Genomic DNA, 25,615 nt, shown 5'->3' with positions numbered 1-25,615 from the left:
CTCCTCACAATGCTCCCAGGTCAGGTGCCTGCCCTTGGGGCCAATGCAACAGTCTTTTCCCAGTGTCTGACAATGCAGACCACTTCCTGACACCTTCTCCTTCCTCCTTATCTCAAAATACAACATTCTCCAGGTTCCAGGTTCTCTTATTTTTCCAACAACTCCTTCTGTCTCCCCTCCTTGCCTCTGCTGCTGAATGGAGGTATTTCCCATGTTTTGTTCCCTGCCCTCCCAGGTCTCCATCCTGCCTCCCTCATGGTTTCAAACAAGGATCCAAAGAGGGACTCCTTGGTCTGCTTCTCTAGCTCTGACTTCTGGATTTCCTGTTTTTCCAGCTGCCCATTCAATATCTAGGTCTGGGGTAATTATTTCAATACACATTCACCCCTTCTCCTAGTTATCTGTTGTAGTAGAAAAAGTATTGACTCTAAGTCCTTACATTCCTTTCCACCCTAGAGAAGGGGGCAGAAGAATCGAGAAAAATCCATCTCATCTCTAAGAAACCTGAAGGGCCCTTCTCTAGTGGACACAACAGCCCTTTAGCCTCTTCAGTTCCCCAGGAAATATCACAACAATAGTTTTACTCCTCTTGCCACTTTGTGATTTCTGCACATACAAGGAGGTGCCCTTACCCCACCTTCTGCCTGCCTGCCACGTTCCCCTGGCACCAAACAGTTTTACTGCCATCTCCCGGGAGTGTGACACCCCAGCCCGTGCTAACTTCGCAGTACAACCTCCTACCCTCTCGCACTTATTGGTGTGTCTGCTTTCTCTCCCTCAGGTCTCTGCCCTCTTCATGAGAGAGTCATTCCCTTACGAAGATGGGCTGAGTTGGGTACACAATAAAATGCTAAACGTCAACAGGCATGCAGGGATCGATACTTATCAAAATACCTGCACATTCTTTATCCTCGTTACAGTCCCATGAGGTAGGTGGAGTAAGAATTATTCTCAAATTACAAATGAGAAAACAAGCACAGGAAGGTAAGGGACTGCCTCAAAGTCACGTTAACAAGAAGCCAATTGATGTCAGAAATCAGACTCCAACCAGCTCGTCCGACTCCTTATTGAGTGCTTTGCAACCCACATGCCACCTCGCCCCTCTCATTCCGTCCCGAACCCTTCTCTCTGCTGGGCTCCTTACCTTTCATTTTCCCAGCCAGCTCATATACTTTTCTTGGCTCAGCAGATCGTTTTTCCAGAGCTGTGAATAAACCACCTCTGCCCCAGCGGCCTGAGTCATCTGATAGAAGAGAACATTTTCTTCTATAGGAGGCAAAGTCCAGTCCCCCATTACAAACAAAACAAAACAAAACAAAACAAAACAAAACAAAACAAAACAAAACAAAACAAAGGTACTGCAAATAGACTTGTAGGAGAAAGTTCTCCTTCCCTTTGAAAAATCAATCTAATCTCCTAGAAATATCAAAGGTTGCACTTCTCAAATATGTTTAGGTTTTCTGGAATATACCTGGCCATCATTCACAGTGAAAAACTTAGTGTCCTGAAAGAGCAAAATCTACGTACTTCTGTAATTCCTGGGAGGAGAGAGAAGGATGGAGAGCGGTAACAACAAACAGTTGCGTCACTGGTCCCGACTCCCATTTTACAGGTAAGGAGGCGGGAAGGCTAAATGACTTACTCAGGCTGGTGCTAGCATCGCTGGTTAGTAGCCTGTATTTAGTCATAAGCCCACTACAAATAATTGTTAATAAGTGTACGTGTGGGGCACTGTTCTGGGCATGAAGGTTGCAACACTGGACAAAAACAACAACCGCTGCTCCCACAAAGCTTATTTTCTCGTGCGATGAAACAGTCAAATAAGCAAATACACATGTCATATGCCAGCTGGTGATATGTGTCAACAAGTCAACCAAGGTAGGAAAGCGGACAGAGAAAAATACTGGGGGTCCGTTCTATACGAGGTGATCGGGGGGGACCTCTCTGAGACACGGACGTGTGAACAATGCTTGATGGTGGCTCCCTGGGGACAGACGGTTCCAGGCAGAAGAAGTAAAAAGTGCCAAGGTAGTGAGGGGGAAATATGCTTGGGGTTTTGCTTTTTCTCCAAGGACTCATTCGTCTTACAGACGTTGCCTCCGTTCACCCTCTTAAAAACCTTGTGCAGAGAATAGCGCAGGTATTTCCCCATCATACGAACAAGGCAGTTGAGGCCCGGGAAGGCTGCGTTACTCAGCCAGGTACACACGAGACAAGAGTCAAACCCACGTCTCCTGATCCTAAAATTTACACTTCTGTTTCGACCACACAAGGCCGCACAGAGCCCATCAATCACCCCAGGTGTAGGTTCTGCCTCAGCCTCCCCAGTTCTTGGCATGAGAAAGCTGGGTCCCCACCCTCTCCTACCGATGCAGTGTACGATGATGGCGTCCTCCGCGCCGGCCTGTGGGTGGGTGACATCCCCGCTGACGTACATGATGGACGGCGAGTCTGACTCTTCGTGGTCCAGCTGTGCAGAGCTCTCGTCCTCCTGCTGCTCCAGGTCCTCTGGCTCGCTCTCCTCGGAGGGCAGGCAGAACGACTGGTAATGGTTGGACTCCCACCAAGCCATCCTTCAACAGGACAGAGAGAAAAGGACACGAACGGGATGCAGCTCGAGTCCCCTTGGAGCGCACTCTGTACTGCGGTTCACAAACGGTAAGTGGCCCGCGGAAACCAACTCGAAACTCACCCTGATGGAGTTTTTTGCCTATTTGCACATAAACAAGGCGGCTACTGATCGGCCTCCTGACTATATATACTTCAGTAATGAGCGGCCACCAGATGTCCCTGTTTTCAAGCACATGACTGAAAGGGAATGCTGGAGGAAAGCACTTTCTTTAAGTCAGCTATAATAAGATCTTAATATCATCTTGCCTCCACTGGGCGTGCTTCTCTGCCTCAGGACTTTCCACTGACGTAGACTACTGTTCAACTTTAGTCTTTAAAAAAGGAGTCTCCCTCCATCAGGAGCTACCAGCTTTACACTAGTTTTCTGCAATTTTTACGTGATGTTCCACTGCAGATTCACTATGCAACGGTGATTCCTTTGCCAACTGTGACCCTCAGCTTTGTGACCAGACAAATAACACACACGTACTTTTTCTGATGTTCCGCTTCCTCCTTCTTCTTCTTTTTCTCTTCTAGTAGTTTCCTTCGCTTGGCGGCGGCTTCCTGTCTTTTCTTTCGTCTGTCCTCCAGCTCTTCTGGGCTTAGAATTCGCTTCCTTTTGGTCGACCCCTCCAGCAGGCCTGGGATGAGAACCTGAAGGGAGGACAGGATCCCTAACTAGGAAGTTTGGGGGGTGCCTGTTCCTGCAGGAGTTTCATTCATTCCTAAGACACACTCTGTACGGAAGCAACATGCTTAGTATTTCACAAAACACGGCATCTCCACACCCCCTTGCGTGGTGGGACGTGGTGACAACACTGCCACTTGTACTCCCATCACACATCTTCCCGGCTTGGTGACCAGGACATTGTGCTCTAAACTCAACCAAAGCACTGCCATGCTTGGTACAGCAATACCTCATTTTGGTTAATTTTATTAGGAACGAGGTACTTCAGAAGTGTCACTTTTTTAAAAAAATTGAAAGCATACCTTGTAGGATGCCATTTTAGGCTTAACCATTTTTAATGGAACTCTTCCTATTACGTATTGTATTTTTTTTTTTTTTGAGCAGAATATTTCAACATCATGACTATCTTAATGCTCGCTAGCTTTCAATCAGCACATACTACGTGTGTCATTAAGAGAGGACCACGATCATAAGCAACACTGCTAATGACACGGGGTCACGACGGTCAACAGCAGAGGGCGGTATTCTGGTTAACAGTGACCCTTCTGGGCGGCCTAGATGGACAGAGGGGTAAGATATCCTCTTCTGGTTAATGTTTTTCATGCCAACTTTTCATAGAGTTTTCATACTAGGGTACGGTGAATTAATTATACTTACATTTCAACAAATACATACAGATTTCAACAAATACTTACATACTTATTTCTTAATACATCACTCCCAGCATCATTTTTTTGTTCTCTTAGGATGAGGGTCTGGGAGAAATTATTCTTTTACGTAAATTAATGGTTCTTACACGGCCTTTATTTCTGAGTAACGGGCCCTCTTCACTAGTTTTCTCCAAAAGGGTTTTCTGCAGATTCACCAGTTGCTCGAATGATTTCCTGTCTTCTTTACTAGGCTCCTTAGAATAGTCTTTCCCTTCAAATAAGTACATATGGTTTTCTAGGAACATAAAACACAAAAAGAGGAATGTTAGATACTAAAGAAAAATGGATTAGTTCCGTCAAAGCAATAACCAGGGTGCCAATAGCCCGTATTCTAAGTGGGCTGATGACCGGTTTGTCACAAAGGTACCACATTTCTGATCCCACTGATGAGCGGGGGATCCACCTGGGGCCCTCACACATTCCTTTTCAAAGAGAGGGCATGGTCAAAGCCCTTTGGTCCATCACTATATGGTCCCCGAGTCTGTTAGATACCCCCGTCCTGTGGAGTCTTGGGTCACTCATCACTCACTCCACACTATTCCTCAGCATACATCTCCTGACACTAAGGGAACCATAAATATAACCCCATTCGATTGACAATGTTCTTTCCAGATCTCATGAAGCATCTTCACAAGCCTCTCCACAATCCTGGTACAACTAACCCCACTTACGAAAGGGAAAACTGAGGTCAGGCAGCGAGTAAGACGCTCTCCAATTCTTACTGCTCATTGAAAAGGAGGCAGGACTTTCTGACTCTAAGGCCAGTGGGGAGAGAACAGGCCAGCAATCCATAACTACAGTAATAACAATAATGACAGCAGTATTAATCTTGAATAGCATTTTATGCTCTCAGAGCACCCACATCCATCCTCACATTTTCACAGCTGTTTGATAAAAGGATAAAGCAGACGTTAACAGCACCCCTTCACAGACAGGACACAAAGGCTCAAAGAGGTTGGGTGATCTGCTAAGATGGTGAATCAGTGATAGAGGAAAGGAATGCCAACACAAGACTGGCAACCACAGAAACGTGAAATAATGATTCTAAAGTGAAGCGTCGTTCATAGCACATGTTACCAAAGAATTATTTTCACAGCATTATGAAATGAGCTGTAAGTATGTTTTCTCTAGAGAGTAGGAGAGCAAAACATTTTCATTCTCAAGAGATCAATTGCTTCACACTCGTACCCAAATCCAAGCAGCTGTAATTCTAATTGGCATTTGCTAATTAAGTCAGCAGGGGGGCTTTCAATGAGGTGCTCTAACAACAAGTAGGAAAAGATAAAAGAGCTGAGAAGTGTCAAGTATGATCAACATATGTAGCTTCCTATTAAACACAAGTCTCAACTTACAAACATGCTTTTTTAAAAAACCCTGGCATTCAAGAGAAAGCAAGCCTGTTTTTTATTTAGTTCTGCTTGAGGCTGCCTTAATTACCAGTCTTTCACTTTAATTTCTAGTATTTTTAATTGTGTTCCCTGTCTTCACTCTGCAGCCAAGAGGAGGCTGAGGACCACAGGTCTGGTCCCTCATCTACGTCTTGCCAGTGGAACCATCTACCACAGAGTGAACCTATGCTCACTGATCAAAGACAAAATTCCCAATTTTAATACAACTGGGAAATCTTTTCTGGCAGCCGGACTGCCTGAAAAAAAATAATTGTTTTTTGGCAGTTGGACTGACTGAGAAATATAATTATCTTCCTGGAAAACAGTGAAATTTTATTTTGTTCTAGTAAATGTTAGAAAAATAAGCTGAAATTAACCTAGATGAGTGCAGAAATGGGTCCAAGCCTCACAAACGCTTTGAATGTATTCAAAATAGAACTGTAACAGCAGACCATGTGCATCTAGCTCTTCTCCCTAAAACTACTAACTGGCAGTAAAGGGTTTTTCAAAACATGAGGCATCAGTGAAGGAAAAGTTCAATAACTTAGTGGAACCTGGGAGGTGGCTGGAGGGGTGGTAACAGATTAGGAGAACAGAAGCAAAACGCAGATGCCTCCTGAAGCGGTGATCACAGGGACAGAGACCCTTCCAATCCTCCAAAAGCTCAGGACTTACAGGGACAAGGTACCACAGGGCGGGGACCCGAGAGAACTTCTGCACCCCAAATAACGGGAGGGCCGTGAGCCCGATGCACTCCGTCTCTTCACTTTGAGTAAATGGGTTTATTCTAACCCCTACCCCACCTCTTCCAAGAAAGATATTAAAGGCTTCGTCTCTGGAGAAACTGAGTTGCCCAGTGAAAAGACTTCACATACATACATCTGGGAAGACCCCACAATGCGAAAGCTGGCCCACCAACCAGCAATGCTGGCATAAGGACCAAGAGCCCATATACTTGCTCAGACCAGAGCTGCCCACCAGCGATGGCACGTCACAGGGACATGCGATCAGACAGCCAGAGGACACCAGACAGCCCAGGAAAACTATCAATGAGGACACGAGATTCCAAAACAAATTTTAAAAAAAGCAGCTGCAGCAACTGGAAGACAGAGTGACAATGCAGGGGGCAGAGGAATACATTTTTAAAAGTTGTAATAAATATCCTCCCTGGAATACATTTTAGAAGCTGTAATCAGTGTCCTCAGAGAGGATATTATCTCCCTGAAATGACAACAGGATACAATTAAAACAACAAGCAGAGAGTAAGAAGAGTACTTGAAGACTAAAAAGGGGATGCTAATATTGAAACATGTAAAAGAGATACTACGATAAAAGTCAGAGGGCTGTCCGACACAGCAGTGCCAGCTGCCTCCGATGTCCCCACGTCCTATAACAACCATCCAGGTGAACAAGATAACCACCCAAATCCATGCCAACTGCAAAACGAGGAGTCAAGACCACCACAGACTTCAATTTGCAGCTAAACAGAGAAATGAACACGCAAAACCAGCCGAGCCAGCCCCCAAACCCACGCTAGAGCAGAAGTCAGGATCGATGGCACAGAAAGAGGAGAGGGCAGTGGAGTCCCAGCAGTGCCCAGCACAGGTGAAATCCATCCCCCCAAAAGAGGGTCGCACCTCAAATGCAAAAATAGTGAGGACAGGTCTGAGACCTGGCAGATCAAGAGCAGTGGCTACTAAGGAATTGAAAGGAAAGGACTAGAAAAGTACGTGCAGCCAGCACTTTGGGAAGGCACTGCTTCTGGGGGGAGAGAGAGAGACCCACAGGTGGGAGGCGTGCCTTTGCAGCTTCCTGGCAGAGAAGGAAGCAAGTGATGGAAACTCAGGGTCCTACAGAAACAAAAGAGAATCAATCACAAAGCGAGAACTCATGCCAACCCCACGCCCACCAAACTAAAGAGGCACCATCTAGCGAAGCAACTGCACTTCTGCGTCTCCATGGAATAAGGTTCCCTTGAATTAAGAAGCCTAGTAAGACTGAAACCTCTCTCCTGAGTCCCTGGTACCGAAAAATAGTCCTTTCAAACAACCATAGGACATCAGGGAATATCCTTACAAAGCTACTATGTGAAAAAACACTTTGAATCAGAAATTCAAATATTCAGAACAGAAGTGGACGAAAAAGACAAATGTTGACCAAACGCACAAAGAAAAATTTAAGAGAAAGACAAACATTATCTCATGATTGACATGTACTGCTTCACTAAAGAATGAAAATTAATGGTCCCTACACCTCGTGGGGTCTTGTGAAGATTACATGAAAAATTAGGTATAAAGCACATCACACTGTACACCCTTTGGATTGGGCACGGAATAGACTCAATCAGTGTTTATAATTTAAAAAACAAATCACTGTCCTATTCAGAAAAGGAACCAGTATGTAAAGAAGATCATACTAAGGACAGTTGGCTTTACTAATAATAAACACAGGAGATATTTGCAACCAAGGGAGGAAAAGTACAAATTGAATCCTTGAGACTGATACTACCATGAGCATTAATGATCAGCCAAGTTCAAGTTCAGTTATAAGGGAATAGGCAGACGACCTCCAGTCAGTCTAGGGAGTAAGTCTTACACAGTGTGCCCAAGATGAGACTAGGGCTGGGTGGGGACCAAGATGTCCTTGGGAACAGTCTCCAGGATTTCCCCTGGGGACGCACCGCACTCATGTTCTAGCTTAGGGGAGCTGTACATCTGACCTGCTGTCACCCCTACTCACTTCCTTCCTCTTGCTCTCTGCTTCCTTCTTCCGCTGTAGGCAAGGCATCAGAGACCCACCGACCATCTTCTGTTTCTCCCAGGATAGACTCCAGCTCTATGTCCTCCACAGTGCTCCCCTCAGAGGACAGCAGTTTATCCAAACCGAACTTGAGGATCTCAGTCAACTGGAATGGAGAAAACAAAACAGTCCGGTCAGTTCCCATGAAAACAAACACTGGGACATCAGGGATTTGCTAAGCAGCTTACGGACACCAGGCTCATTCCTTCCCTGCAGGTCAGCCTTTCTTTTCTCCCTGTGAGAAGAAACCAACAGGGCCATTTAGTGGTTGGATGATGGGTAAGCAGACAGGTGAAAACACCGTGTCAGAGATGCTGACTTGGACAATTCCCGACAACAAAAACAATTTATGAGCCTCCATTTTTTTTTGAAGAGCAGCAGTAATTTCCTGCATTACCTTAGCACTTCTCACAGGCGTCCCCAGCAGCCACAAGAGAAGTCAGAGACCCAGCTGGCTACTCTCCCACCTTTGCCACCACCAAATTTCTTGGAAGGAAAAGGCTATGCAGGGTGCCTTACCTCTACCATTCACTGACTTCTTTCCTTTGGCACTTTGGTTTCCTGCCGCAGTGCTCTCTGGGAAACACCTTCACAAAGACCAGTCACAACTCTTGATCGCTAGACCTGAAGGCCATTTCTCAATTCTCATCTCCTGGATAGTCCTCAGTGCCTCTTCCCTTCTCTCTAACATCCCCTCAGCCCATTCTCCAGGGCTGCAGGAACCACCCAGAGAATTCAGAGTATTTTCCTGGCTTTAGCGTCCGACTTCCAACTGTGCACCTCTCAAAGCACTGACTCTGAGATTCTAAACCGAGCTGGACTCACATCTTGGCTCCTCGTCGCATCCTGTCCCTTCATGGGTCGATTACCTCTAGATGGCCTATTTTGTGAGTAACCCGGAAATCTGAAGGTATTCAGTAATAGCTTAAAAAAAACTCAGCTCTCAGTATAAACACACCTGGATATACTGATAATTAACCTCGGTATTCATAACAAGGCGACTGGCTTTGGCAGCTGGCGCCCAAAGGAGAAGAAAGCCAACTATGGATGAGAAGGATGGGTCCATACCGTGACAGGGCACCTTGTATTACACTTTCACTTATGACGTGTCTCCCTCATTAAGGGACTCCATGCATTTGCGGAGAAGCAATCTATTAATATTACAACCCTTATGGCCATGGGCTTGCAGGTTAGAGAGGACCTGGAGTCTTAAATCTGAATGTCCTCGGGGCAAATGACTTAAAGGGGAAATAAAGATTAGTCCTTCCCCTTTCTGTTGTTACTCATATTCAGAAGCCATTAGAAAGAAGCGGGTCCTCTAATCCTTAGCACACAGTAGGCATTCAGTAAATGTTCATGGCTGCCTCTGTTTCTACTCTGGCTCTCTGAGCACTTCAGAATCCCATACCCCTTCGATTTATGAAACGATGGTTACACCTTTTATTGTTGGATTCTTTTCATTTAAGAACAGAAAAACCTGCTTTCCTCTGAGACTAGGGCTCTGGGTTATTATTACCTTTGTTTCTGGTAACCGAAGGGATAACTGGTAGAGTCCGGGTGGGGAAGAGACAAATCAGACATCAGAGCTAGATGTAACCTTCCGTTAACCGTGAGCTGGGCAGGATTCCCACTGGGCCCCTCTCAGCCAGTGGGCTATGTTCCCACCAGGACTGGGCCCACCGCAGGGAGGGATGTCTACACAATTCACACGGATGTGCCCTGACTGAACCCCCAGCTCCTCCCCCACTGGGAGAGAGTTCAAACATCTTACTGACACCTCTTCCTCCTCCAATACCCAGAAGGTGGGCACTCCCAGGCTCTGTCATTTACCCTTCACCAGACCCTACGCGACAGTGAACTTGTCCCTGTCAAGCTCCTGTGGAGAACTGGTATATGGAGAAGTGCATTTAAGTGTCTCTACAGTCTACTGTGACCTCTCTCAAGCTTTCCTCTGACATTTGTCATGGCCTCTTAGATCATGTGAAAACAAAATGTATAGTCTGCCCAGCCACCATCATGGATAAGCATGCACACATCAGTCAGGGACAAAACAAAAAGGGAAAAACACACTTCACACCCGGAGATGAACAAAAACCAACAAAGCAAACACAAAATCCACAGTTACTCTTCCCAGTTCTGGTTCCAGAATAAATGAAACCTTGAGCCTTTCCTTTACAGGAACCAGCGTGAGTTGCGTCCTTTGCAAACTCGATGTGTAAAGATATGCACTGGCCTTTAGGAATATAATAACCATGTGAGAAAACTGGCTTTTTTTTAACCCATGCTCAGACTAACTGTAAACTTGGTAACTGCTATACTACTGTGTAATTTTTCTTATAAATACTTATTGTTTACTCTGTTTGATAAACTAGTTCTCTGATAGCCTGCTCTTATAAAGTTTTGCAAATGAAATTCTTGTCTCTGAGTTTTTCCTCTAACAATAGTTTTGTTTACATTTTTTTACTGCAGACTCTGTTGACTGAAGCCTAAATTATCTTCATCTTCTGAAAACTGCCCTACCTTCTATCACCCTAATTTTTATCCTCATCACCCAGGTGTAAAACCTTACACCTGGTCTCTTCATTTCTATCTCCCTGGCTACCCGCCTCTCACCAGTGAGCGCCTGTCAGTTTTTCTTTTGCAATGTTTTCACCCAGCCCCAGCCCCAGCTACTGCCCGTCAGAGGTTGACTGCTCGCTTCAAGCCTGGATCCTTCCAATAGCTGAGGAGTTGGTCTCTCTGCTTCCAGGCCCTCATCCCTGAGTTAAAATGGAACAGCCTGAGACATATCATAATATGGGTTCTAATTTTAACCCAAGGGCTGCAATAGAATAACTTCCTCCAGAAGAGAGCTTTCTCTAAAGACTTCCAAGCCCATTTGTTTCCTATCCAGCGTCCCCTTCTTCAAGCAATTTACTCTGATTCTTTCATGCATTTTTCCTACAGCACAATGTTGAATTCCCAACTTTGCTTACCCTCCTCTGAGTATGATGAAAGTAATATAAATCTCTGATCAAAGGGTCTGGGGTTAAGATGGAGGCATGGGGTTAGTCACTATTTATTATGCTGGCTTCTTGATTTTATCTAATTCTCTTAAAAGGCTCTCTGCGGTAACGTACAGTATCCTCATTTTCAGAAAAGCAAACAGAGAGTAGACCAGAAGCATTAAGACACCTGCTCCAAGCCACACAGTCAGAAGTGACAAGGCTTGGATTTGCATTCAAGTCAGATGGATCCAAAGCCCATCCTCCTTATTCTATATTCCGTCGCCCTTTTCTATTACGTTTATTTTTAGCTCCTACAGCAGTTTGCCTGCAGTAAGTACTACGGCAGGTAGAGCTTTGCCAGGGAACAAACGTGAAGTTGGGGAGGGGGGTGTGTGGTTATTGCTAGATCTTTTCACTGACTTTCTCATCCACTGACTATAAATCCTGACGTGACGTGAAGAACACGATCGTACCTGGAGGTCAGCATCGCCCGCGGGCTTCTGGGCTCCCAGGGTGAAACGGCCCCCCTCAATGATCGTGTTGGTGAGCTGCAGCTTGGAGGCAGCTCTCCTACAGACGATTTCTTCCACAGTATCTCTGCCAACCAGCCGAATCACTTTAACAGACCTGTGCACAAGTCAAAGGAGAGGAGTGTGCTAGCGGGGTCCGCAAAGATGGGGGGCGAGCCTGCGAGGCTGGGACACCTAATAGGAAACAAACCCAACACCACGTGTGGGGTCCAACCAGAGGGAGACTATTGCCTGTGGACTAAGCATTTATCAGAGAGATCTGGCCTCACAAAGGTTCTCACTGACCCTTCCAAAAAGAGTCAAGGAAGGGACGCTGAGGTGGCCATAGCTGGGATTGCTTATCGGTGGCAGAGCGAAACTTCTGGTAGATCTAATTATCCTGAGGCCAAAAGTCAGACCTTTCTTTCAGATTAGCTCCATAACTTCACTGTTTAACTGAATTAGACCTTGACTCAGGAGGGGTAAGTTATATACCTTCTAATGGTTCCTTCTAGTCCTTTCACACTTTGATTTTGCTCTGTTTCACAAAGCAAGTCGAGAGTGAGGGTGTGCTCTGCCCGGCGCTACTGCAGGAGTCAGCAGCAAAGCTGGGCTAACCCCCAGTGGTCTCTCGTCCTCAGGTCTGGGACTGTCACCAGGACCGTGGTCTTTGCTTTCCTCCCCAACCCACAACTGCTGAGAAGCAAGGAAGTGGAAAAGTGTTGATGCTTAAATCTCTTACTTGTTCTGGCCAATTCGGTGAGCCCGGGCCGCTGCTTGCAAGTCATTCTGAGGATTGAAATCACTGTCAACAAAAATAACTGTATCCGCTGCCGTTAAGTTCATGCCAACTCCACCTGAAAACAATGCACAAAACATGTGAGCAGCGGCTACACGTGGGCTCGGGACTAGAAAAGAGACGCAGGCTACGGTGGTCAGACTTTTAAGCTGGTGGGTCAGTCAAAAGAGCTGGCTTCTTCCTTCAAACTCAGGCCCCCGTGAAAAGTGCTGCCTGACTTGGGAACATTTAACTACAGAAAGTAACTAAATAAAAGGAGTAGGGGTAAGCGGCAAAAATGGATACTTAAGTTAGTGCCACGAAGCCAGTTCAGATTTCTTCCGTTTAAAAATCTTGGTTGGTTTATTTAGAATAGTCTGTGGAAAGGGACACATGCTCTTTTGGAAAAGAGCTTTAAATATGAGAGAGGTCTGCTGTGGGCACTGTTAAGAGAAGAGCTCTTAACATCCACTGCAAGTTAGCAGTAAGTAGCAAGAGCCCTGATACAAGGTAATGAGAAAAGGAAATGACATTTATTATACTCCCAAGCAGAGGGGGAAATACCTCCCTCTCTGACCGGAGAAACTTTCGCCGTTTCTGTACTTGTTTCCACCTTCATCAAAGAGAAGCTAACAAAACCAACCACAGGACAAAAAGGTGCCATGGGACAACTTTCTGGCCTTCCTTCAGCGCTGCTAGAAAAAGCCGGGGAGGCTCCTCGGCTGCGAGAAGTAATTGAGAGAACCGTGAAGGCAAATCACAGCCTTCTCTTTGATTAATGTGAAAACAAGTAGAAAAGCGACTCCCTCTCACCAGGGTCGTTCCAGCTCGTTGCTGAAACAAGCAAGCCTGAAAGGGCTTGTTCCAAGAGCCTGAATGAAAGACGAACTTTTGAGATGGGCTACGGAGCTGGAGCTCAAGACAAATCAGGCAGCAACATTCTAATTAAAGCCTTTGAATAAAATGAAAGTTGGGATAAAGACATAACGAAGACTGATTACTGAGAGATGCTGAAATGTACCTTATCACAAGGCCAGTTACCCTGGAGCCCTGCTTAACTACTGTTCCGAGACACTGTTCTGAGCACTTTATATGTATTACCTCCTTCAATCCTCACATCAACCCTATGAGCAGTTCCCAGCATCGTCCTTGTTGTACAGATGTTCAAATGTGGGAAGGGGCTTATCAGAAATTGCTCAGCTTGAAAGTGGAAGCCAGGATTCAGTATAACCAGGTCTGGCCCCCAAGCCTACACTCTCACCCACGACACCACACCACCCCCCAGGCACTGGGTTCGTTAAAGTGTGCTCCATAAAAATAACCTTTTTCTGGGGGTGACTGTTGTCTAAGTGCAGCCTCGTCTTCGTTAAGAGGTTTTTCTTTTTTATACATAAGCTACAGCCACACTTGCTTGGGCCGCATTCGTGTGCTACTGCTGCCACCTGGTGGCAACATGACTCCATCACAAAAATATTTGAACGTTGGAAGGAACCCCGTTAAGCAAATAAATAACAACACTATAAACCTACAGCTAAAAAGTGATGGCAAACATGACCGTATAAGCAGAAGCTCACGTCCAGGACTGCTTTGGCTCCTAAAAGATTACTCTGTTTTGACTGATTCTGAGTACACTGTGGAGATTAGCTGAGAAGCAGCGCTCTCCTAGACGGCCCGAGACAACTGATGACGTAAGTGGCTGAGATTCAGGGCACAGTCCATGATCTTGGAAGCGAGTGAGGCCAAATGAATCTGATTATATCTTTGTGATACAGAGATAAGACACACAGGTGAAACAAGCTCCTTATGGTCAAGGAGTATATCTAACACTTTTATATACCCTTATAGCCCTAAGAGCTTATTAAATGCTAAGTAAGGCTGAACTCCCTTTTTATGATATCAATCTCTGTAGTAGAGGACACACATCCTTTTATTTAGTGTTCCTGCATCTTTTCCACCAAGATTTAGGTCTACAAAAGCAAGAGATAATGAAACTAAGATTCTGTGAGTTCAAAACTAATTTGAGTTGCTCTGCCTGCTCCATGACATAGAATAATTTCCTCTCCAGGAACTGATTTCAAATGATTTGAGAGTATAATGAAGATACTCTGTAACTGGTAAAGCACTACAAATGTCACATGTAACATTTATGACTTCAGTCAGAAAGATAATGCTAGAAATAATTCCAAAGAGTTGGCAATTTCATTACAATCACAATTTTTTTAATACTAGATTTTTAGTAAGCTTTTACAACACTATTCCCGAGCTCCTTATGGAGGAGGGCTAAGTGGGGGACAGGCTGCTATCTCATTTCCCGCTTCATGGCTGGAAAGAGCTCCTTCTACAGAATTAGGAATAAAACTTTCCACAAAAATTATAGGAATCTTACAGGACAATCCCAAGTCAATGGTCAAAGCGGATGAGAATGACTCCCCAAGAACCCCGAGTTTCAGCCTTTCTTCTTTGTTGGGATGACAGCTCACATAGGTTGGACAGAAAAGAACACATGGCAGAAGTCCAGTACCTTCATAAGCTTAGGGCAACTACTTCAATTCCGCTTTGTTTCTACTCCTTGGTAACGACCTCTCCTGTCCGAGAATTAAGGACAGACATACCAAGGGTTGGGGAGTGACAGTCCTGTCCCACTCCAATGTGTCTGCTTTCATCAGCGCCTATGTGGCTTACCTGCCCGAGTACTCAGGAGGAAAACAAAAATGGGCTGCTGTCCGAAGTTCTTAATGGCCAAGTATCTCTCTTCTCCTCTCACGGAACCATCTACACGCTCGTAGCTGTAGCCTTCACGCACGGGAAGAAAACAGAAACATTAACACGCACGGGAAGAAAACAGAAACATTAACTCTTTCAAACACTCTGTGGGGAACAAAACGTTGTCAGCTCAAAACCAAATGCTACTTTTGTCCCTTTCCACATAGAGGCATGCCCCTCCTGTAAACGTCCCATTGGAAAAATCTAAACCGAGGGATCATTTTATTGTTTCACGGAAGAACTCATCACAAAGTTCTCCTCTGGGTTTTCTACATAAACACAGTTGATGTACGTGGCCTTCCTGGAGTTCATGTTCAATTCTGGCTATCCCGCGCAACTTTGACGCACTCTGTGGCCCGCACTGTGTGGCAGTTTCCAACTTTGCTAAGACACGATTCTCAAAGATGCAAAAGCAGCAAGACAAGCACCTGGGAGCCAGTGAGGGAGCCTGCCTTTCAGGGAAGCTGCGGGCTTTACCACAGGCCCACGCTGGGAAGGAGAATGATCCGCTCAAGCCGTGTTTGTGACACTTGGGCTCCCGCAATGTGCCAGTGGCATTTCCTGCAAGTGGCCACTAGACCAGGCATCCTACCGTGCCTGGGGACACCAAGTGGCTCTGAGAGACCGACTCTGAATTCATTTCTTAGACAGGAAGCTCTGGAGCTGCTGCTTCGTCTCCACCCATCTCAAGATGTCACAGCCTCTTCCTATCACCCCACGTAAATTTTATTACATGTTAAACAGAGTCCCGGGGTAATAACTTACATACTCTATGGTCTATACAGAAAAGAGTTTCCTTTGGCTTTCTCTTGGTTCATATGTGGTATCTATTTAATTTCAGGATTCAACTTTCTACTGATCTGGAACAAGTACTCAACTGTTGAGTTGAATGTCACAGGACACTGAACGATCTTGTCACTGAAACTGTGTATCAGATGTTTGCAAAAACACTTACTTCTGCAACACATGTTTTCTCCAGTACTCAAAAATTTAAACTCACCCCACCAATGGGAATGTGTGTTTCTGCCCGCGTGTCTCTGCCCTGGCATCACAGCCCTCTCTCGTTATGTTCGATCTTCTTTTGGTTCTGAATAATGTTCTTTTTCTGCTTTCCTCTGTGACAGCACCACCCTCCCACCCTCGCACCCCCAGATTACTTCGTGGACCTGTCTGGACTGGTAAGTCTAAAAAAGGCTTGTGTAATGTAGTGGCCAAGGGGTGTCACCTCTGTAATCCAAGTAGTCTTGGAGAATATCCAACATCTGGGTCATTTGGGAGAAAAGTAAAACTCGATGGCCCCTGGCAAGAAAAAGAAAAGGAAAAATTGACAATTCCAACTGTATGTAAGGTGAGCTTGCCTCAGGTGAAACTCACCCGACAATGCAAGTTTACAAATAAATGAAATACTGAAGCAGAGATGTAAATGTAAGAACCATTTACAGCGATGTCCTCAGAAACGCCAAACGCTTTACGTAAGGACAGAGATCCACAGGGAGCGTACCCTTCAGACCAGTAGCTCTCATCCAGAGCAGGGATGTTCCCAGGGCTGTGTGTCAACGCCCTTGGGCCATAAGAAGCCCTACAATAACCAAGGTGCCTCTTTCCAGAATGTCAATTTACAAAATGGAAAGAAATACACACTTTTGTCTTAACAGCAAAATGAAGACAGGTGAAGAGTCAAATGCGAAATTCAAATGCATAAAAAACAAAACAAAACCCGGCCATCTATAGCGATTCTCTACTTGGAGGTGTGAAGTGCCTGTCCTCTCACCCACAGCTATCCTGGCTGAAAAGTCTGTGAAGAAGCAAGGGGCAGGGAGCATCTCGTATACATGAGCAATCGGAGGGAAAGGAAGAGGAGAGAGGAGCGGAGGAGGCAAAAAGGGTTAAATCAAGAATGAAGTGAAGGCTTAGTTTGTCAGCCGTTATTTTAAGTTTGCATAAACAAAGATGTACGGCACTGTCCAAACAATATTCTCATTAGGAAATCTAATTTAATTTGAGCTTGCAATGGGTGTAAGAAGAACAATGATGGAGGCCTCCTTCAAGACTCTAGCCCCAAATGGCACTGAGCCTGAAGTTGAGGACCTCAATTCTAATCCCATCTTCGTCATTTGCTTGCTGGGTGACTTCAGACCAGTCACACGACCTCTCTGGGACTCAACACCTGTGAAATGAGAAGGCTGGACAGAAGATGTCCATGGGTCTTTCTCCAACTCTAACACACTTACAGCAGATATATTAGAGCCAATAAAATATAGCAAGACATGTAATTACTTGATTTGCACATTCCTAAAGCTGGGTGGTTTTGCCAAATCCGAGATTTTAGGTTGGTTAACGCCCACTTAAGGCAGTCGTTCCAAGGGACAACTGTGAAATCCTTGGGAAGCCAGGATTTTTCTAGACTCATCTCTCCCTCTGGAGACTCGTATAGGCTGGACACCTGGCCACTGAACACAACGCTGACACTTTAGAGGCTCCAGAAGTGACTGGGCCTTCCGAGGCCTGACTCATCTCTCTGGGAAAGAGACCTCCCAAGTTCTCCCTGAGTTAAAACCGAAACGTCACAGGTTAACAAAAGTGAGTCTTTGCTAAACCCTTGGATGTGCCAATTCAATGCAAGGTGCCAGCAGGCAATTAGAAAAGAAAGGCTTGAGGTTCTCTCTGTCCCTGTGGAAGAGAACAATACAGCTGGAGTGCCCTTATGTGCAGCAGTCAGCCCCGAGGGCAGGTTGAGGATGGCCAAGTGCGGGATTAGGCTTGAGCGCCGGAGAAGTTCAGGAAAGGAATGGATGACTGTGGGGGGAGGCGGGGGGGGGGGGGGGAGGCAGAGTTGCACAAAAGGGGGAACCTGAACCAGCGTCTTGAAAAAAGGAAAACTGGAACTGGTCTCAAGAAATCAGGGAGTTGCTCATTCTTCTGGTTTTAACAGTCACCTGCTCAGAGCAGAAAATGGGAGACGACCACCTACCTGGAATACAGGAACGCCAGCAGCTTATCCAGCAGGTAAAGTTTCCCACTGGCCTCAATCAGGTGGTCTCCGATTTCAAAAGGCTCTGGTTCCACACCTGGGAAGAAAAGCAGACTCCCTGACTGGAGAAGCCAAAGGTCAGGCTGCAGCCAGAGGCCCAGCTCCTTCTAACTGACAATGGGCACCAATCTCATCTCTCTTTGAGGCATTTTGTAATTGTTTGTGTGCATGACGACCTCAGTTCTGCTTAACGTTAATCACCAAGCCAGGCACACCCACCATGCCTAATTAGTGTTCAAACAAGGAACAAGCCCACTCACTATAAAACAGAGGCACAGGGAGATGCTTAAGGCCAAAGAGACCCCAAATTAAAATCTTGAGGTGCTCACTCTAGAAAACAAACTGAGAAATAGGCTTAGATGTATAAACTAATTAAGTTTCCAGGTGGGGGCTGAAAGTCAAAATCATCTGGTGGGCTTCTTTCAAAATCTACCTGTTCCCAGTAGCCCCCTCCCTGATATGCACCTAATTAAGATTCTGTGACATTTTAAAACAAGTCACTGTGTTTCCACCTGGCAAAGACTCTCTTAAAATGACTGCGGCAAACCTACTGCATGGATCCTATCCCTACTAGGGCCGCTGCAGCCACAGAAGTGCTGAATTGTCCCAAAGGCTACCAATCAACAAATAAAAATGAAAACGTTACATATCACAATGTGTAGAATGCAGCTAAAGCTGCACTCAGAGGGCAATTTATAGACATCCACAAGACGAAGGGGACGCAATAAAGGAGGCTGAGAAGGAGTAGACATGAGGCCAGTGGAGAAGAGAAAGCACTGGCTGTCTCTTGTGCAAGTGCAGCCTGTACTTTGGCTATGGAGTAGACTACCTCTCAAAAAACTACCTTCATTTTAAAAACAAAACAAAACAAAAAAACGGTGGCCAGTTAGCTCAGTTGCTTAGAGCATGGTGCTAATAACACCAAGGTTGCCAGTTAGATCCCCGCATGGGCCACTGTAAGCTGCGCCCTCCTTAAAAAATATATATATATATATTTTTAAAGAAAAAAATTGAAATAAAAAGTTAAAGAAGTAAAAAGAAGAAGAAACAGGAAAAGCATTGCCCCAGAAGCCAAGCGGAGAACAAGAAAGAAGCAATCAACTGTGTCAAAGGTTTTGAGGTTAATTAAAATGGCAACTGACAACCATTGGTTGCACAAGGAGATCAAAAGTGAACCAGGAATGGTAGTGACAAAAGGCTGACTCAGTAGGTTCAACATAAAGGGACAGCTAATCATGAAGATATGGTCAGATAAATGAGACAGATTATAAGACAACCCATAAAACAACCGGCCTTGATTCTTCAAAACTGTAAGTTTCATGAAAGACTAAAAAAAGGCACAAAAAAAAAGGCTGAGAAATGTTTCTAGATTATAGGAGAATAAAGAGGCATGATAAGTGTAATTCAATGACTGGAGTTTGAATGAAAAAAAAACAATGCCACAAGGGACATTGAGGTGACAATTGAAGAAACTTGAATATGAACAATATATTAGATAACATCAACATAAAAAACTGACAAGAGAAAATGGGGGGAAAAATCGACAGTAAACATAGGCAATTCTTTTGAAGAATTTTACTATGATGCTGGCCAAAATTTTAACAAAAAGTAATGTGAGAAGAAAGGGCAGTGTCTCACCATGAAACAAATATGGGTGATCCACGCACTTCCGCAGCTGAGACAAGACATTCTGTAGTTTAACTTTCTTTGCCATCTCATTTTCAAATGCATCTAAAATTTTAAAGAGAGAGAGAAAGAGGGAGACTACTGAACAATAACAACAAAAAACCCCTCCAACTTTCCATAAATAACCATTCTCATTTTAATAATACATCTTTCAAACCTATATTAACTTCCCACATTTCATTGAGTTGCATTAAGAGTTAACAGCACATCCATGTGAAGTTTTCTTACCCATCACTTTGTGGTAAGAAGGAAGTTAAGCATAAATTGAACTCAGGAGTACTCTGCTATGTTACTCTTTTGTAAATTCTAAATTTCCTTCTTTAACTGTTGTTGTAGAGCCGAGGGACAAAAAAGTGCAAATTGAGAGACTGTCCCACTCCTCTCTCTCCCTCCCAGTGATTCTGAGTCAACAAAAAAGTTTTTGCAATGTGTTTGATACCTGACAGGGTGGGAGAATAAAAGGGTGGGACACTTAGAAGTGTTTGCTTAAGTACAGGCAATAAGGAAAACTGGGTGGGAGGGAAAAGGAAATTTCAGAACTGCAACTACGAGCAAAGTCTGAGTTATATTGAAGATGCTCTGGCAGTTTCACTAGAGCTGACCTGAATATTAAGCAGAATACACTCCATTTTGTTGCTAGACAAAGTGAGTGTGAATATAAAATATTTCCCTGCATGAAAATCACATCCACATTTAGTTTCCAAACAGACAAGTGCCCTCTGATTACCTAGGTCTTTCATCAAAATGGCCTTGTAGTACTTTTTCTGCAGTGCTGACAGGCCATGGTATATCACTACTTCTGTCTTCTTGGGAAGCTCCGGGGCCACCTCAGCTTTCACTCGCCTCAGCAGAAATGGTTGCAAGAGTTTGTGTAGTTCACTTGCTATATAAGAAAAAAAACACAAGAAGTATGGAACCCACTACTAGAGAACATGCAGCAGTTTATTTTTGTTTCTCACCTTCAAGCCAATTCTGCGTTCTAGGCCAGTATGGTAATTTTTCATACTGTTTCTTCTTTCCAGCTCCTTCTGAAATCATTACTGGCTTTAATTCAAGAACTAGGAACTCAAAGAACTTGATTCTTACGGATAATCTCATTGATCAGCATAATATCTCAGAAATGTGGGGCAAGTAATATTGTCCCCATTTTTATAGCTCAGTTAAGTGAGACTCAGAAAATGTAAGCATCTTATCCAAAGTCACAAAGCTGGATGCTAGTGTTGCTATTGCTAGCTCAAACTTAAGTTCTTTTGACTTAGCTCCCTTGTTCCTTCCCCAAGTGTTGTCAACTTCAAAAACTAGCCTATACTAGAATGACCCTGCATGTAGGCTTGTCAGACTCAGGACATAAAAATATAAGCAGCCAGTTAAACTTGTATTTCAGATAAACAACAAATAATTTTGAAAAACAAGTATGTCCCACGTACTACCTGACTTGGTGTCACCTTTTTTATCTGGTGACCCTAAATGTGGGAGCAATGAGAGCAGATCCCCCGGGAAATCTTCAGCCCTCGGTGTGGGGTTTTTTGCTTCTAACTCAGCCTCACCGAGTACAGACAGGCTGTACTAGTAGGATGCCCACCATTGGTCCCAAAGCATTGTCTTGGGATACAATCATGGGGGTGGGCGATTGTACGAGGCAGAGGGGCAAAGAGACAAGAGGAAGAAGCCTACAACCGGCAGCTGCAAGAATGAGAACGGCTTCCCTCCCTCCCTCCCTCCCACTACCCACCCACCTACCTACCCCAGGCCTTTGGTTTTGGTGTATTGTCAAGAGAAACGTCAGTGCTGTGGAACGCAGGACAAACACCCACATACTGTTCTGCCTCAGGAAGTAGCAGGGAGTTAACAAAGGCCTTATAGAAATCACACATTGGAAAAAAAATAAAGTCTGCAAATCAGCAGACACTTCCTATTTCTTATCAAAATGACCCAAATAAGCCCTATTGTCGGGTCATGTAGCAAACAAGAGTCCTAAGTAGCCGACAACTGGGGATAACACGAAGAGGGTACCATCTCCTTGTTCTTCTGGCTCCTTATCTCCCTGCAGGTGGGCTCTGGCTGTCAGGTCTCTTTCTTTTCGAGCTACAACCACCACCTGTCACGAAGGCAGTTTCTGAGCCCAGGCTTCTTGGGAACAGGAGGGCACTTGCCTGACTCAGACTCTTTCTCAATGTCCTGGTAACGCTGAACAAAATCTTCTACCTGCTCCCTGGGAAAGATGTCAGGCTCCACAAAACTGAGGAGGGCGTAGAGCTCTTGGAGCTTGTTCTGGATGGGAGTTCCGGTCAGCAGGAGACGGAAGACAACTGAGAACTGAAATACAGAAAGAAATAAAGTAAAAAGTTCATGACACTGGAAAGCAGACTGAGTTACCCACCACAACCTCTACCTATACAAAGAGAGGGTATTTAATGGAATGACCATGGGGACATGAAATCAGAAGCTCAGGTTCAAGTCAGATACCATCTGTCTGATGGAAAAAATAACTGCTCTTCAGCTTCAACTACATACGGGGAGGGATAATAACCCTGTGAAGGAGATACCGTTATAAGGATGTAAGTAAAATCGCTTTGGGAACTCTGAAGTACTACATGAGTATCCAATGTGGTTATTATTATGCAGACTATGTGGGGATTCAAGCTACGTGTTATTATTACGTGGGGGAGTCAACTGAGGTGTCAAAAGCATGTAGCATATACTCATGCAGTTGAGACGCCCAGAGTTATAGCAGCAGACCCCACCACTACAAGCACAAGCAAGATCTATACAAACAGAATGTCCTTGCGTAAAACTTTACGATTCGTCCCATGCAAGACATCGAGACTTATGGATGTTTCTAGGCCATATACAGCCCAAAGGGAAATTCTTTAAATTTTAAGCAACAGATGAGAGCACCAAGGATAAGAGACTACGGAAGTAAAATATTAGGAAATCAGTAACACAGATATTAGGCCAAGCAAAGGACAACCTCTGAACTGACCTTAACAGGAGGTGACACCATTTGAGTTAAATAATTTAGCAAAAAGAGAAAACCACATCCTGTGTATGTGTATTATTTTAAATATTGAAATATAATACTATGCATAGATATGCATATACAACATACAATACATATACATACATACTGTATTTTGATATTTAAAATAATATATTCCTATTTAAATAATACATATGCATATTTGTATTTGGGTGTATACATGCACAGCAAAGGATATGGCAGCACACACACCAAATGTTTACGTATGCAGAGGAGCAGGATTATTGGTGGTTTCTACTTTTCCTCTTGTGTTTCTATATTTTGATTTTGGGGTGGGGGGTCATAAGAAAATACTGCTTTTGTAATAAGACAAGGTGATACATGAAATGACACAATCAACTAAAAATGATTTTTAAGTGTTATCATTTTTTCTTTGCAATCTCCCTTTTTTTGTTTGTTTCTTTTTAAATCATCTAATCCGTGTCTACCCTTTCATGCCTGCTCTCCTTGTGCGGCAATGTTTTCACAGTATTTCAAGTATGGGAATTGGTTAAAAAGAAATGTTTCCAATAACCAACTCACGTTTTTATAATATGTGCTCAGCAAGCAAAGAGCTGGGGTAACCAAGGAATATGAGGCCCCAGAGATAATCAAAGCTGGTAGCACTAAAACCAACTCCACTATCAAAGGAGCTAGTATTTTTATTCAAAGTAGACTCCATTTTGGTATCAAACCTTATAATCAGGTGAAAAAAATCCAGAGATGATCTCTGTTTCTATATAGTATTTTGTAAACTCTTAGATGTGTGTAAAATATTTTGCAAACATTTCTCATGTTATTAAATGTTCTTCTACATAATTTTTCATGGCAGTCTTACTTTGTAAATGTATTGTATCGGTGTACCATAAATTGTATAACCAATTCCCTATGTTTCACATTTAGGTTTCTTCCAACTTTTACAAACAAGCTGAAAACAATATTAGGAAGGGGGGAAAAGGGCACTACCTGTCTCCCCACATCTCAGCAGAATCAATACATATCTTTCTTTCCAACCAACTAGTTGTCTGCAATTCAAACCTCACCTAAAAAGGATGCTTAGGTGATGCAGAACAATTTGCTCACTTAATCCCTCTGAGCCTAGTTTCCTATGAACAAGGAAAGGCTCTGGCAGCCACAGAACTTAGTGTCCCTGCTCTAAACCCCGCGTCCTTTTACGTCCTTTTACGACACCTGCTTCTCTTCTCCCACTGTAGATAAGTCCCCTGGCTTGGTAGATTGTGCAGCAGTCTCTTGTAAGTTAGGGACCACGATAGGACAACTCTTGGGAAAGAAATAATATTAAGAGTTCCTAAAAACATGACAAAGGACACCACAGAGCAGACGGGGCCCCACCAACAGCCAGCAATCTCTGAGACTGGGGTAGTAACAGACGGGGGCCATATCTGCATTAAAATGCTAAAAACTGCAACTTTTAGCCAGTCAATATACAATCCAGCTCTAAGACTTTCCTTCAAATGACCTCTAAATTTATTATTTGATTTATTATAGGACAGGGACCAAACTTCCATGATGGTCAGAAATTTCCACGTGTGGTCTTAGGAATGAACAAGGCTTTACTTGGTCAAAGAGAAGGGACGTCATACACACAAGCAGTGCCACTGGCTCCTCAGAACAGAGGGCAGACCTCGGGCTACAATGACATTTCTTATCTGTGCATATACAAAAACTAAGATTGTCATGTCAGTTTACCTCTGAAAGTGTCTTATGCAGCAAAGAGCTTTGGTTTTTCAGCCTGTGAGCTTCATCCACAACAAGCACACTCCAAGAGAAGCTGTGAGAGAAAAATCCAAGCTTTCAGTTTTGCGTAACTCAAACACAGATCTCACAACCGGAAGTCTTATACAAAACTTTGACTGTTGTTGGGAAGACTAATAGTAAGTCCACTGCATTAGAAACACACCCAAACTGCCTTCTTACCTGAGAGCCTACCATGTACATAAGACATTATCTAGATAAGATAATAAAACGAAGGGAATTTTTTTATCCAAGATGGGAAAAGACCTATGCATTGACGCAGGAAGGAAGGAGCCAGAGACAGAAAGCAAGAGGAAAGCATATGACCACCTACTATGCGCCAGACACTGAGCTTGGGGATTTATGTCTATTACTTAATCCAAATGGTGAGTAGACGTTACTGCGCTCATTTTACCAACAAGGAGGCGAAAGCTCTGAGAGATTAGGTGACTTGGTCAAGGTCATAAAGCTAGTATGAGGCAGAGCTGAGGTTCAGACCCAGAAGAAAAATCAAGAGACAGTGACGTCACAGTAGCTAAAAAAAAGTATTAATTTTAAAATGGGGAAGTGGTGACTAGGACCAAATGTTATCGATGTCCAGGAAGTGACAGCCATTGGATTCGTGAAAATGGACGTCATTGGTGGCTGGTGCCTGAGCACGTTTTGTAACATAGTAGGTTACAACAACCGTTTCTCAAGAGGTTTCAGTCATAAAAGTGTATCATTAACAAGTGCTCCTGGGAAGCTGTTCCCCCAACACAATTAAAAAAAAAAAATCTATCTATCTATCTATCTATCTATCTATCTATCTATCTATCTATCTATCTATATATCTATGTGTATGTTCCCAGCTGCGTTATTTAAAATAGCAAACAACTGAAATAATAACAGG

General features: G+C 44.1%; 1 protein-coding gene across 1 annotated transcript in view; it reads right to left on the bottom strand.

The window, feature by feature from the left end:
- The window catches only part of CHD1L (chromodomain helicase DNA binding protein 1 like), a 45,022-nt gene that overhangs the window by 9,270 nt on the left and 10,137 nt on the right, over nucleotides 1-25,615 (bottom strand). The window contains exons 6-19 of the mRNA XM_074319243.2: nucleotides 24,679-24,760; nucleotides 22,103-22,265; nucleotides 20,677-20,832; nucleotides 19,902-19,994; nucleotides 18,204-18,300; nucleotides 16,458-16,531; nucleotides 15,152-15,262; nucleotides 12,434-12,548; nucleotides 11,656-11,809; nucleotides 8,136-8,301; nucleotides 4,095-4,243; nucleotides 3,101-3,264; nucleotides 2,368-2,573; nucleotides 1,145-1,243 (exon numbers count right to left, since the gene is read on the bottom strand). Of these exons, the coding sequence (XP_074175344.1) occupies nucleotides 1,145-1,243; nucleotides 2,368-2,573; nucleotides 3,101-3,264; nucleotides 4,095-4,243; nucleotides 8,136-8,301; nucleotides 11,656-11,809; nucleotides 12,434-12,548; nucleotides 15,152-15,262; nucleotides 16,458-16,531; nucleotides 18,204-18,300; nucleotides 19,902-19,994; nucleotides 20,677-20,832; nucleotides 22,103-22,265; nucleotides 24,679-24,760 (1,829 nt within the window). The remainder of the gene's footprint in view (nucleotides 1-1,144; nucleotides 1,244-2,367; nucleotides 2,574-3,100; nucleotides 3,265-4,094; nucleotides 4,244-8,135; nucleotides 8,302-11,655; nucleotides 11,810-12,433; nucleotides 12,549-15,151; nucleotides 15,263-16,457; nucleotides 16,532-18,203; nucleotides 18,301-19,901; nucleotides 19,995-20,676; nucleotides 20,833-22,102; nucleotides 22,266-24,678; nucleotides 24,761-25,615) is intronic.

Source organism: Rhinolophus sinicus, chromosome 7 (genome assembly GCF_057876585.1).
Source record: "Rhinolophus sinicus isolate RSI-liver-muscle chromosome 7, RSI-T2T, whole genome shotgun sequence".
Classification (NCBI taxonomy): Eukaryota; Metazoa; Chordata; class Mammalia; order Chiroptera; family Rhinolophidae; genus Rhinolophus; species Rhinolophus sinicus.
The sequence above is the reverse complement of the archived record's forward strand: the minus strand, read 5'-3'. Positions and strand labels throughout refer to the sequence as shown.